The following is a 14,689-nucleotide window of genomic DNA, read 5'->3' as shown; positions in this document are numbered from 1 at the left end:
CTGTGTACTCTACTCACCGATTAGTCACTTAGTAGCGGTTTTAGTTATTAGATTGACTGTTAGGACTGTTCAAGTAACCTTTATTTTACTTAATAGTGGTTCCAAAGCACAAAAGTAGTGATGCTAGCAATTTGGATATGCTAAAAAGAAGCTGTAAACTTTATCATAGGTATGTATGTATAGGAAAAAATATAGTATATGGTTCAGTACTATGTGAGATTTCAGGGGATCTTGGAACATTAGGGTGTCTACTGTACTGATTTTCTGTCTGGATGATCTATCCATTGTTGAAAGTGGAGTATTAAAGTCCCCTACTATTATTGTATTGTTTATTTCCTTCAGAACTGTATTTGCTTACTGTGTTTAGGTGCTCTGATGTTGGGTGCATATATATTTATAATTGCTATGTTCTCTTGATGAATTAACCTTTCATTATTATATAATGATCTTTGTCTCTTGTTACAGTTTTTGGCTTAAAGTCTATTTCGTCTGATAAAGAGTAGCTCCCCTTGCTCTCTTGGTTTTCACTTGCATGGAATATCTTTTTTCATCACTTCACTTTAAGCCTATGTGTATCCTTGAAGCTGAAGTGAATCTCTTAGAGAACTTAATCCATTTACATTTAGAGTAATTATTAATAGCCTACGGTGGACTACTAATGCCTTTCTTGCTGTTCTGTAGTTCTCTTATTCCTTTCTTCCTCTCCTGCTGTATTCCTTTGTGAATTGATGATTTTCTGTAGTGATAGGCTTTGCTTCCCTTCTCTTAATTTTTGTGTATCTCCTGTAGGTTTTTGCTTTGTGGTTGCCATGAGGCTTACATAGAACAGTTTCTTCTATGCTGATAACTTCCCATACTAAAACTCTAACCTTTACTCTCCCCTTTAGGTTTTTGATATTACAATTTTCCTGTTTTTGTGTGTGTGTATTCATTAACAAATTATTGTAGCTCTAGTTATTTTTAATACTTTTTTCCTTTTACCTTTGTTTTAGAGTGGTTAATGCAACATCATATTACATTATTAGAGTGTTCTGAATTTGGTTATGTATTTATCTGTACCAGTGTGTTGTAAATTTTCACGTCACTAAGTAGCATTCTTTCAAATCAACTTGAAGATCCCTGTTTTTTACATGTTTACAGCTATAAAATTTCCCTTTAGCACTGCTGTTGTTGTGTTCTATTAATGTTGTTATGTTGCATATTCATTTTAATCTCTAAGTATTTTCTAATTTCCTTTGAGATTTCTTCTTTGATCCATTGGTTGTTTTAAAAATGTGGTATTTAATTTCCATAAGTTTGTAAAAGTTTCCAGTTTTCCTTCTGTTATTTATTTCTAACTTTATTTTGTTGTGGTTGGAGGAGATACTTTATATAATATCTGTCTTTTTAAGTCTGTTGAGACTTAATTTATGGCCTAATATATGGTCTATCCTGGAAAATGTTCCATGTGCACTTAAGAAGAATGTATATGCTGTAGTTGAAGGGTAAAGTGTTCTATATATGTCCATTAGCTGATATATTATGTCCTAACATCAGCTCCAATGTTGAAAGTCATTTGTTTGAAATTTTGAATGTATTGTGCCACTTTATTCTACACACAACCAATTTATAAAATAGTTTATTTCTCCATTTTACTATTTATTTCTGCTGTTAGGTTTTTTTTGTTGTTTGTTTCTTTGCTATTCATGTTTGAGCTCTCTTTTTGTAAAGACCAAAACAGCCCTTGGCCTGTGTGGCTCAGTTGGTTGAGCATTATGGCCGGTTCAATTCCCAGTCACAGCATATGCCCAAGTTTCAGGTTTGGTACCTGGTCAGGGTGCGTACTAGAGGAAGCCGATCATCAATGTTTCTCTCCCCCCCCACCTCCTTTCCTCTCTCTCTAAAGTTAATTTAAAAAAATATTTTAAAAAGACAAGAACAAAGATCAGATTAAAATTTGTTGCCTTTCATGTTTTACTAGAAACATAGAAACTAGAAACTAAAAACATTGCCACAAAAATGAAATTTTAAAAAGGAATGCAAATCCTGATTTGTTGCTATTTGATCAGTAGACAAAATTAATTTAATTCTGTATTTTATCTTGTCATATGGTATCCATGGGCCACCCTTTGTGTGGTATTGGTGTAGGCTGCCTCTCCAACTCATTTTTTGCTGTATCTTTGAGGGGGTTTTTCTGAGATACTTTTTCTTTTTACCTTTAGAATTTACAATTTTATTTAGTGGATGTTCAGGTTAACAATTCTTAGTTTCATTTGTCTGAAGGTATCTTTATTTTACTTGGGTTCTTGTAAGAAATTTTTGTTGAGTAGAGAATTTTCTTTTAACACCTTGTAAATATCATTCTAAAATCTTTCTGAGAAGTTATCTGTTTAATTTTTGTTAAGGGCCAAGTGCATATATCTTTATTTAAAGTAGTATTGATTAACCTAATTATCTTCTTGTATTTTTCTCCTATAGGGAATACAGTGAGTAACCTGATTATGATTATACCTCCAATTTTTGGTGCAATTCAGAGTATTAGAGATGGACTGGAAAAGCGGTACATTGCTTCTTATTTAGCACTCACAGGTATGTATAATACTTCATCTAAAAATGATATACAGTATTCAGGCTGTTTTTCTCATTCATTCCTAATATTGGTTCTCAATTTTGTGTTGTTTATTACATAACTTGAACATATTCAGAAACTTCTGAATTAAAACTCCATGAATCTTGCCAGTGAATTGGATGCATTTTTTTTTTAAATCATGAAATATTTTGCCCGGCTGGCATGACTTGGAGGTTGAACATCAACCTATTGTCCAGGAGATCGAAGTTCGATTCCTGGTCAGGACACACATGCCCCAGTTGCAGGCCTGATCCCCAGTGGGGGGAGGGTGCAGGAGGCAGCCAATCAATGACTCTCTCATCATTGATGTTTCTATCTCTCTCTCTCACACTCCCTTCCTCTCTCTGAAATCAATAAAGATATATATATATTTTTAAATCATGAAATATTTCAAGCATACAGAAAATAATAGAGATAATATAACAAATGCACCCATGTTTCTTATCAAGCTTTGTCAGATCTTAGCACTTTGCAATATTTGTTTCAGATCTTACTTTTTCTTTTTTAAAGAAATAAACTATAAAGAAATAGTTTATTTTTTAAAGAAATAAACTATAAACTGTAGATAAACTATAAACTGTAGATAAATTTGTTTTCCTACCTGATTTTATTTCCCTCATTCTCCCAGCTCAACCTCTCAGAGTTAACCTCTATACTAAATTTGATTATCATTTTTCCACATTTTTTGTATTATACTACATATATATGTATTGTTAAAATTATATATAGTATGGTTTGCATATTTTTGCACTTTTTGTAAAGGACACTGTACTGTATTTAACTATCTGCAACTTTCTTATATTCCTCTACTTTCTGTGAGGTAGGGACTGTGTCTTAGTTATTATCCCTATTATTTGGCAATTTAGTGGTCCTCAATAAATGTTGGATAGATGCATGAATGAACTTTACTAGAGCCCAAGATGGGAAAATCACTCTGTCATGTTATTGTATTATTATCATAAAGACAAAAATAGCAAAGAACATGGATTCTATTCTAGTTTGTCTCTTTTATATAACTTTCTAAGCTAAACACATTATCTTTTGTTTTAGCTCAAGGTAGATGTTATTTATATATGAGCATAAAGGACTTCTAATTACCACAAAACTGTAAGCTATAGTGTATCATACCAAATTCTACCATAACTAGATTAGTAATTGGATATGAGAGATTTTGATTTCTGAATCTGTTTGTCTATGCCTGGATGATTTAAGAAAATTACTTGATTTTTCTTCAGAAGGAAGACTTGTCCACAGACTTATCCCTTTGCTTTATTTCCTGGAGTGTGTTAAGAATGTTCATAAAATACCAACAATCACAATCAGTAATAACTAGGAATAAAAAGATCTTAGGGATTTCCAGGTTTTCTTAGGTTAATAGTGGCCTCCTACGTTAGAATTTGTCCACTCATTTCCCCAGAAAACCATACAGGTTGAGAAATAATGTAAGTTTTTAAAAAAAGAAATAATGTAAATAAAACCATACTTAACCCACACTTCTAGCCTTAATAGGAGAAAAAGAATACTATAAGAACTTCAAATTGTTTTTGAATAAGAAGTAAACATCACATTCCAACAGAACTATATCTAATGTTTTAGACTTGGGGAGGTTTGAAAAACTTTGTGGAAAAGTGGATAGAGGAGTTGAGGGCCTAAATCTGACAAAAACCCCAATAGAGAGAGAAAACTTCACCATAAATACAAACATTTCTGAAAGCAATTTTGTATTTATCAAAATACCATAGATCACAGTACTAGCTAATGGTAAAGGACTTGAAAGTATGTGAGACCTATGGTGGCAGTTTGGGAAATGTATCACTTCTGTGAAAGAGACAAATAGAAAGAGGGAGGTACCCTTTGGAGATATGTTAATGAAGGGAAAGAAGGAAGTTAGAGGGGGAATTAAGGAATATCCTACTGAAACAAAAGAGCTATAAAACATCAGATTTTTCCCCTACACTCCCCCCCCCCCCCAATAAATAAATATATGTGAAAAAGGACACTGAACTTCACTATTCTGACAGAAGTGAGCACTGTCTTGAACTACAGAATTTTTTTTAAGCCACCCAAAACTTTTACTCTTTGGACAGAAATGGACCAAAAAATGCAGTCTATACCCATATAAAATTACTATAAAAAGAAAACAGAACATGAGAATCTAAACCTATTGGCTCATGGACATTCTTCCCCCACAACTAATTATAAAGCAAAAAGAAACTAGCAAAATACTTCTGAATTAAATAGCCTCAAACAAAGAAATGAATAAAAAATTTAGAAACAAATAACAAAAATATCACTGCCTCCCCCAGAAGAAATAAAATTAGAATTGATTAAACTTGGTTGGCATAGAAAATCCTTGACTTGCATTTACAATGCTGTTCCATGCATATACCTTTCTTTGTATGTTGCTGATAAGGTCTAAAGCCAGCCTAATTGTCTTGTCTTTTTAAATAATCTGGTCAGTTCCCAGAGCTTTGAGGACTTTTTTTACTTTTAATATCTAGTGGTTTTATTAGGCTGTGTTTCAGAGGTGTCCATTCCAACTCAGTTTTATGAGGCAAAAATAGACCTGGTCTTTTTTTTATTTTCAAAAAGTCTTCTTGAATTATAGTTTTAAATATGAGTTCTGTTTCATTGTTTTGCTATTTTTTTCAGGGGATCCAATTATGAATGAAGATTCTATATGGATATTTTTGTATATGTCTTTTGATGGACATATGCACTCATTTTTTGGGTATATGTCTAGGAATAGATTTGCTATGTTGTAGGGTAGTATGTGTTTAAATTTATTAGAAACTGCCAAACAATTTTCTGAAATGGTTGGACCATTTTACACTCCCATCAGCAATATCTGAGAGTTCCATTTATTCCACATTGTCAGTTTAGGCATAAAGCCCAAACTTCTTAGGACAACTCTCCGAAGCTCATGCTTTTTAATCATTGCACTCTACTGCGTCTCTGATGTTATAGTGTATTTTGTTTCTAATGTGAATGCTAACTTCAACTGGAAAGTACAATTCTGCATGCCCTATAATTGTAGCTGGCATTGTTTTGACACCACCAATAACACTAAAAATTCTACCTGCTTTCATAGATTTTATAACAGTCACACATTATACTGTTAATTCCTTTGATACTTTATAGTTAATTTGCCCTTTTCCTTTTTCCTCTATTCTGGGTCCCTTCTTATGCATTATGGTAAATCACGATGTGATTCAAAAGGAACTCATGCCTGGTTGGGATGGCGCAGCTGTTGAGCATTTACCTATGATCCAGGAGATTGTGGTTCGATTCCTGGTCAGAGCACATGCCCAGGTCGCAGGCTCCATCCCCAGCAGGTGCCATGCAGGAGGCAGCCGATCAATGACTCTCTCTCATCATTGATATTTCTATCTCCCCCACTCCCTTCCTGTCTCTGAAATCAATAAAAATATATTTAAAAATAAATAAATAAATAAATAAATAAATAAATAAATAAATAAATAAATAAATAAATAAATAAAAGGAACTCAGTATTGCTTGGGCCTTTAATTTTGTGTCATGGCAAATAAGCTACCTACTTCCCAAATCTAATGATTCCATTGTCTATGTACATGAATTGTTTCATAGCTTGAGTTAGGGACTAGAAAATAAAATTTGTTGATACATATTGTATGCCAGGTGCATGCTAGGTAATCCTCAAGCAAATTTTCATGATAAACATTGTTATCTTTATAGCTGAGGCAGCTGAGTCTCAAAGAGATTTAAGCAACTTGCTCAAGTTGATAAGTAATAAATGATAGACCTGAGATTCTACTTAAGGTCTGATTCCAAAGCCCTTGTACACTCTCCACAGTATGGTTAGTCAAATGGATCAAAATAAATGTATATCAGAACATATCTTTATTCTATTGTAACCTTGAAAACCTTGAACTGGTAGCATGCCAAAGTATTTGAATCAAGAGGTTCCAACTTAGTGAAATTCTGTTATACACTTGAGAAACTCTTAAAACTGTAGTAAAGTGCTGTGAATATGAACATTTAATTAGAAGATGCAGATGGAACATTGACCTCTTTATTCCAATTCCATTACTATTTTGACTGCCTCAGTTTTCACTTTAGCCATGGCCATGTAGGGAAACTTGTCCCTGTTACTCGTTTTTTGGAATGCTTTGGATAATTTCTACAAATGTGAATTTTATTTTAACTTTGATACCTCAGTCTTATTTCTCATGGTTCTGGAGGCTGGGAAGTCCAAGATTAAGGTGCTGGTCAGTTTCTGTTCAGAGCCCTCTTCTTACTTTGCAGTTAACCACCTTCTCCCTGTGTCTTCATTGCCTGTTTTTTGTTGCATGTAGGCAGAGAGAGAGAGTGGGGGTCCTGTCTCTTCCTCTTCTTGTAAGGACACTAATCCCATTATGGAGCCCCACCCTCATGACCTCACCTAAACCTAATTACCTCCCAAAGGCCCCACGTCCAAACTCTATCATGTTGGATGTTAGAGCTTCAACATATGAAATTGTAGGGACACAAACACACAATTTATAACAATGTCCATAAATTAGTGAATGGATAAATAAAATGTAGTATGTCCATGCAGTGGAATCCTATTCATCCATAAAAGGAATGAGTTCTTGATATGTGCTATGTATAGTAGGAGTGAACCTTGAAAATATTATGCTAAGCGAAAGAAAGTAGACAGAAAAGACTACATATTGTATGATTCAATTTATATAAAAAGTCCAGATCAGACAAATCTGTAGAGACAGAAAATAAATTAAAGGTTATCTAGGAACGAGGAGATGGGAGATTTCAGGAGAAATAGGGTGACTACTAATAGGTATTAGGTTTCTCTTTGGGGTTGATGAAAATGTTCTAAAATTAGGTGATGATGGTTGCACAACTTTATGAACATACAACAACCAAATTGTGTACTTTAAATAAATTAATTTTGAATTGTCTCTCCATCAAGCTGATAAAGTTTAGTAAATATTGGTGGTTTGTTTTACTCTGGCTGAGTAGCTCCGTTGGTTGGCACGTCATCCCGATATGCCAAGGTTGTGGGTTTGATCTCCAGTCAGGCACATACAAGAATCAACAATGAATGCATAATTAAGTGGAACAACAAATCGATGTCTCTCTCTCTCTCTCCCTCTCTCTCTGCCTCCTCCCTCCTTTCTCTCTCTAAAAATCAATTAAAAAAAAAAGATGTGACAGGTGATTTTCTTTAAAGTGGCAAAATATAAAATATTGTGTGGACAAAGGTGATGCTGTTCTATTATATTTCTTTGCATTCTAAATAGATATGTTGAAAATAAATAAATTGTAAAGAGCTCTAAAAAATATCAGACTTTTAATGCTCTCTATATAAACAGTACCAAGAGAACATTTGAAAGGGTTTGGATAAAATTGTTCCTTGAGTGAGGCATGATTGAAGTAGCCTGTCTCCCTTTCAGGATGAATAGCCATGCCACTTCATTTTCCTTTTTTTACTTCATGACTATATTGTGTGACTTGAAATAACTAACAGGGTTTATTTTTTTCCCCTTCCATTAATTTATCTACCTTTGCACCTTCTAAATTCTCCTTTTGAAAAAAGACACAACCATCCTGCTTCTTCATTTCTTTAGTAAAACAAGTGCAATAATGGTTTACTTTTCTCATCTTATTTTGAGCAGTAAAAAATAATGTAATCATGTATCTAGTTGGTTTTGTTTTAAAAAAAAAAAAGCAAGAGTAACAAAGAGTTTGAGATTTTTCTCAAGTGGTTTTGTGGAAAGTACTTGGGCTAACTCCTATGGCATCATTCTTGCATTCTCTGACTTCCTTCGTAAGTGCCCCTCTTCTGTGCTCCCATGGTATTCTATGAATATCTCCTTATCATATCTCCATGTACTGGTGTCTTCTATTTATCAGCCTGTGTCTTCCATTAGACTATCTGCTTCATTAAGGACAAGGAGTAGACATTATCTTTGAACCTCAGCATCTGTAACTGACTTAGGCAAATAGAAAGTGCTCAGTAAATGCTTGTTGAACTGAACTTAACAAATCATACTAGAAGCCCAATTATCAGATGTGATAGGGACTGATATTTGGTCAGTTGATTTTTAAAAAGTCAAAGCATATAATTTAAATTAACTAAAAGATTTATTTTAATTAGCACATAGTAGTATGATCTTTGACAATTATTTGTTATAGGGCATGGCCTTTGAATATGGGATTCTAATTATAGTTCTACTTAGTCTTTCTTAGATTAAAAAACAACAAATTTTTAAGATTTTTAAAAAATATGTCTTTATTGATTTCAGAGAGAGGAAGGGAGAGGGAGAGAGAAAGATAGAAACATCAATGATGAGAGCCATTGATCGGCTGCCTCCTGCACGCCCCTTACTGGGGATTGAGCCCGCAACCCGGGCATGTGCCCTGACCTGGAAGTGAACCTCAATCTCCTAGATCATAGGTCGATGCTCAACCTGAGTCATGCCGGCTGGGCCAAACAACAAATTTTTAAAACCCTAAAATGAAAGCAGGGAAGAACTTTGAGACATGAATACAGAATCTTTAGATTTTTATTATTTTTCCTCATCAGAAACATATATCTTATCCACACCTAATTCAATAGCAATTTTTATTAGCAACTCACTTTTATTGAGTGTATTTTAAGCATTTAAAATAGTGTTTGTAGAAACAGAAGCTCTCTTATGGCAGTCATAGTTCTGATAACTAAATACAGTGGCATTAACAGGTTTGGGAATAAACCTAACCGACTAGCTCATAGTAAGCATACGTTTCAGCTATTTGAATCAGAAATGCAAGGAAGTATTGAAGAGTAGCTAACCAGCTATGGCATTAAAGCTTACCCTGAGCATCAGGTAATATATTTTATAGAAAGAATAGATAATATTGATTAATAAGTCATGTTCTGGAGGGAATTTAAGAGAACTTACACTGTATTTGTTTTTTTCTATACCAAAATTTCATTAATTATAGAGTTATTCAGTCTGTTATATTCTGCCACAAGATTTCACAAACTTTTTTCTTCTTAAAACTCAGTGCTTTGAAATGTCTTATTGTCTTCTTAAGTCACTCTGGCCATCTCCAAAGAATTTAATGCTAATTGTTTTGTTTGTTTTAATTTCAGTGGTAGGAATGGGATCCTGGTGCTTCCACATGACTCTGAAATATGAAATGCAGGTCAGTAATGACAAAATTGACTAAATGCTTATTTCTTCTAATCCAGAGACACTTTAGATTTGAGAAAAGAGCATGTTACTAGAGGATTGCTGAGATAAGAGACGGGGGGAAAACTGAGATTAGTGATCTCTCAAATTTTTACTTCAGGCCAAAGGATCCAGATAGACTAAGTGAAGTAAAGAGGCAAGCAACTAAGCTGTCCATGACAAGTGAAGAATATAACTTTTTGACCACCTCTGTGTGGGTATGTACAATTTTAGAGCAAGATTAAAGAGTAGAGTCCTGCTCTAGCCAGTTTGGTTCAGTGGTTAAAGCATTGCCTGTGGACCGAAGGGTCCTGTGTTTGATTCCAGCCAAGGGCATGTACCTCGGTTGCAGGCTCAATCCCCGGCCCCAGTAGAAGTGCGTGCGGGAGGCAACCAATCAGTTTGTGTCTCTCATATCGATGTTTCTCTCTCTCTCCCCCTTCCACTCTCTCTGAAAGGAAATGGGGGGGAAAATGTCCTCGGGTGAGAATTAAGGGAAAAAAAAAAAAGTAGAGTCCCATGGAGACATCTTAAAAAGGCATAATCAGTTCATCAAAATAATATATTTTTATTCTTATATGCCTGCATTCCCTCATGTCTCTCTCTCAACAGAGTCCATTTGAATCGTCTGGTCCCTCTGGCTAGCAAGGTTTTAGAGCTATGCAAGGTTTTTTATTTACTGCCCTTGCTCTAAGGACGCCATATATCTAGTCCTCAATCTTTTGACCTCTCTTTTCTCCATCACTAACCTAGAAACTTCTAGAACAGCACTGTCCAGTAGAAATATAATGTGAACTACATAGGTAATTTAAAATTTTTGAGTAGCCACATTAATAAAAACCACATTAAAAAATAGGTGAAATAAATTTTAATAATTTATTTAACCCAATATTTCCAAAGTATTACTTCAACCTGTAATTAATATAATAATGTTTTAATGAAATGCTTCATATCCTGAAATCATACATATATTTCATACTTTCAGTAGTTCTTCACTTAAATTAGGTTTATTTTGAGTGCTCAGTAGCCACACAAGGCTAGTGGCTTCTGTATTGGATAGTGTTAATTCTGGAAGGATCTTTATCTACAACAGTCTATAAATTATTAATTATAGCTATATTAAATGTATAAGAGTTAGTTCTTAGAATTCATTGTAATATTCAACACATATTTATAAGAAAGTGTCATGTGTGCTGTGCATGCCATGCTTGACTTGGAGAATATGCAAAAGATGAGACACTGGTCTGACCTAATCAAGCCTAGAAAACACTTCTTACACTTTCTGGCTGGGAAAATATAATATTAAAACTATTTATTTATTTATTTATTTATTTATTTATTTATTTTTACTCCTCACCCGAGGATATTTTTTCCATTGCTTTTCAGAGAGAGTGGAGGAGGGATGGGGGAGAGAGAAACATTGATGTGAGAGAGACACATTCATTGGTTGCCTCCTGCATGCGCCCTGACCAGGGCTGGGAATTGAGCCTGCAACTGAGGTACGTGCCCTTGGCCAGAATCGAACCTGGGACCTTTCAGTCCATGGGCCAAAACTCTAACCGCTGTGTCAAACAGGCTAAGCTAAAACTGTTTTTAAAGAAGTGCAAATAATTTATGGCAACAGAGAGCTTGGAAAGAATCTATAAAAGTTAAAGACATTCAAACAGAATCTAATTTCAGGGTATTTTTATCACCCCAAAGAGAAACCCCACTAGCAATCACTCCTTACTACTCCCTCCACCTATCTGTCCCCTGACAACCATGGATTTGTCTATTTTGAACATTTCATCACAATGAATCACACAATATGTGGCCTTTTGTGTGTATCTTCTTTTAGATAGGCCAAATAATATTCCATTGTCTGGATATACCACATTTTCCATATCCATTTATCAACTAATGGACACTTGGGTTATTTTCATTTTTTAGCTTTCATGCATAATGTTGCTATAAACATTCATGTACAAGTTTTTGTGGATATATGTTTTCAGTTTTCCTGTGTGTATACTTAGCAGTGGAATTGCTAGGTCGGCCACATGGTAACACTATGCTTAATCTTTTGAGGAGCTGCCAGATGGCTTTTCAAAGTGGCTGCACCATTTACATTCCCACCAACCATTTATTCACATCCTTGCCAATACTTTTACTGTCTGTCCTTTTGATTATATCCATCCTCATGGGTGTGAAGTGGTATCTCACTGTGGTTTTGGTTTGCATTTCCTAACGACTAATGATATTAAGCATCTTTTCATTTACTTATTGATCATCTGTATATTTTCTTAAGAGAAATATCTGTTCAGATCCTTTGCTCATTTTTAAATTGGGTTATTTTCCTTTTTATCATTGAGTTGTAAGAGTCTTTATCTGTTCTGGATACTAAACTCTTATCAAATATATGGTTTGTGAATACTTTCTTCCATTCTGTCAGGGGTTTTTTCTTTTCTTTTTTTTTATTTAATATTTTTTATTGATTCAGAGAGAGGAAGGCAGAGGGAGAGGGAGAGATAGAAACATGAATGATGAGAGAGAGTCATTGACTGGCTTCCTCCTGCACACTCCCGACTGGGGATCGAGCTCGCAACCTGGGCATGAGCCCTGACCGGGATTCAGACCTTGATCTCCTGGATCATAGGTCATTGCTCAACCTCTGAACCATGCTGGCTGGGCTCATTTTCTTAATAGCATTCTATGAAGCAAAAAGTTTTCAGTTTTGCTGAAGCCCATTTTATTTATTTATTTATCTGTCCCATATATATATGAAGAAACAACTGGATGAATGTGCAGAGACAAGATGTTACGCAAGACTGGGCATCTGAGTGAGGGAAGGGAGACCCTTTCCTACTGTGTGTTGATCTGATCACGACAAGGATATTGCATTCAGTTCTGAGGACTAACCTAGCATGTGTTCAAATGAAAGATACCAGAATGGTGACCTAAAAACCTAGTTATGATGCCTAAGGGGAAGGAACTGGGAATACAGTCATGCGCTGCTTAACATCAGACTATGTTCTGAGAAATGTGTTGTTAGACAATTTCATTGTTGTGCAGACATCATAGAGTGTACTTCTATAAACCTAGATGGTATAGCCTACTACTGCAATTGTATGTGTTATACTTTTATATGGCTGGCAGTGCAATAGGTTTGTTTACACCAGCATCACCACAAGCATGTGAGTAATGCGTGTGCTAAGACATTACTTTGGCCACAACATCACTAAGTGATAAGAATTTTTAATATTTTATTATAATCTTATGGGTCCACTGTCGTATATTTTTCCATGATTGAATGAAATGTCATTATGTAGTGCATGACTATATTTAGCCAGAAGAAGAGAAGGTATGCTCAGTTACCCACAGTCAGTTCTAAACACCAGATTCTCTGGTCTATGCATTTGTTCATGTCTGGCCCTGTTATATTTCCCTCTCTCCCATGGACAATTCCTGTTTGTTCTTTAAGGTCTCAGGCAAGCTGGCAGCCCCTCCAGGAAGCAGTCCATGGCCCTGGGGCAGGATACGTACCCTTCATATGTTCTTCCATGACATTCTACGAATCTCTTATTACTGCTCTTATCAATGTTGTTTCATAAATATATTTATGTGTCTGATTTCTCTATCAGAATGTGAGTTACCTAAGAGCAGGAACTCTCAAAAAAAAAAAAGGGGGGGGACTCTCACTGGTTGACCTTGGTGCATCTCTATTTATATCATGGGGCTGTCACATAGGACACCATAAATGTTTTATGAATCAGTGTTTAAGGGTTGACATGTTGACTCTTAGTTTATTCTGTGTGGTCCTAGGGACATTAAAGATAAAGAGACATTTTGCTCAGCATAGGGAAGAATTGTCTGAGCCAATAGATGGCAAAGCTGCCTTGGGTGTTTCTGCCTCACCTATCCGTTTGTCATACTGGAACAGAAGTACTCTTCCTACAACAAAACTAATTGTTTTCATTCTTTGAACAATATTTGCTAAGCTTTGTACAAGTGCATGAGATGCATAAAATGCTGTCCCTGCTCTCCCAGCATACCACTTTTTATAGTTCAAACTCATAAATTTGAACCATGGGCTTTGTGATCTAGCCCCTGCCTACCTCTCAAGACTCATCTTCAGATCCACACCTCACTCCACTCTGGAACTCTGTGCCCTTTTACCAGTAATAATTTTGCTAGTTATGGTTTTGAAATAAGACTTCTATTTGTATCACCCAGATTTTAAAATCCGTGCTCTTTTAACATATGCTCAGTTTTATTTAGTTCTTTAGACAAATAAAAAGTAGCCAACATCTGGAGTCTAGACCTTTCTTTTCAGCTACAGATTTGTATTTCTCATTGCCTGATTGATATTTTCACCTGGCTGTCTCACAGGTACCTCAAACTCAACATGTTGAAAATTGTTCTTTTAATTTTCTGTTTTCACAATCTCAGTAAACTGTACTACCATCATCTGAAGTGTTTAGGCAAAACACTGGGGAATCATTCTTAGCAGTTTCTTCTCCCTCACTTTTTTATCAAATCAATAACAAATCCCTGTTTATTTCACTTCCTAAACATTTCTCAAGTCTGTTCCCAATTCTGCTACCCTAATCCAAGTTGCAACTTTCCTTAGCCTGGACTGCTGTAACCTCTTGGCTAGTCCTCCCACATCTACGCTTTGTCCCTTCATAGCACTCTCCACACATAGGATTGGTTTAAGGATTAGCAATAACCTATCTATAACACTTAGCTTAGTGTCTCGCTTGTAATTTAATACATAATAGCTATAATTATTATTGCTAATAATAATATTTTTCAGAGACATAGGTTGCTTAGTTTAACTAAATGACTTCTCTGACAATTAATACCTCTTCTTATATATATTAGTGGACATTTTATCCATCTTAAGTGC

General features: G+C 35.1%; 2 protein-coding genes across 2 annotated transcripts in view; both read left to right on the top strand.

Moving 5' to 3' along the window:
* Positions 1-14,689, top strand: part of TSKU (tsukushi, small leucine rich proteoglycan) — a 167,963-nt gene that overhangs the window by 79,086 nt on the left and 74,188 nt on the right. The window lies entirely within an intron of this gene.
* ACER3 (alkaline ceramidase 3) overlaps positions 1-14,689 on the top strand; it is an 84,882-nt gene that overhangs the window by 29,328 nt on the left and 40,865 nt on the right. Inside the window, exons 2-3 of the mRNA XM_081153084.1 lie at positions 2,458-2,568; positions 9,726-9,778. Coding sequence (XP_081009210.1) covers positions 2,458-2,568; positions 9,726-9,778 — 164 coding nt within the window. The remainder of the gene's footprint in view (positions 1-2,457; positions 2,569-9,725; positions 9,779-14,689) is intronic.

Source organism: Miniopterus schreibersii, assembly GCF_964146895.1.
Source record: "Miniopterus schreibersii genome assembly, chromosome: 12".
Classification (NCBI taxonomy): Eukaryota; Metazoa; Chordata; class Mammalia; order Chiroptera; family Miniopteridae; genus Miniopterus; species Miniopterus schreibersii.
Note: the sequence above shows the minus strand (reverse complement) of the source record. Positions and strands in the feature narration are given on the sequence as shown.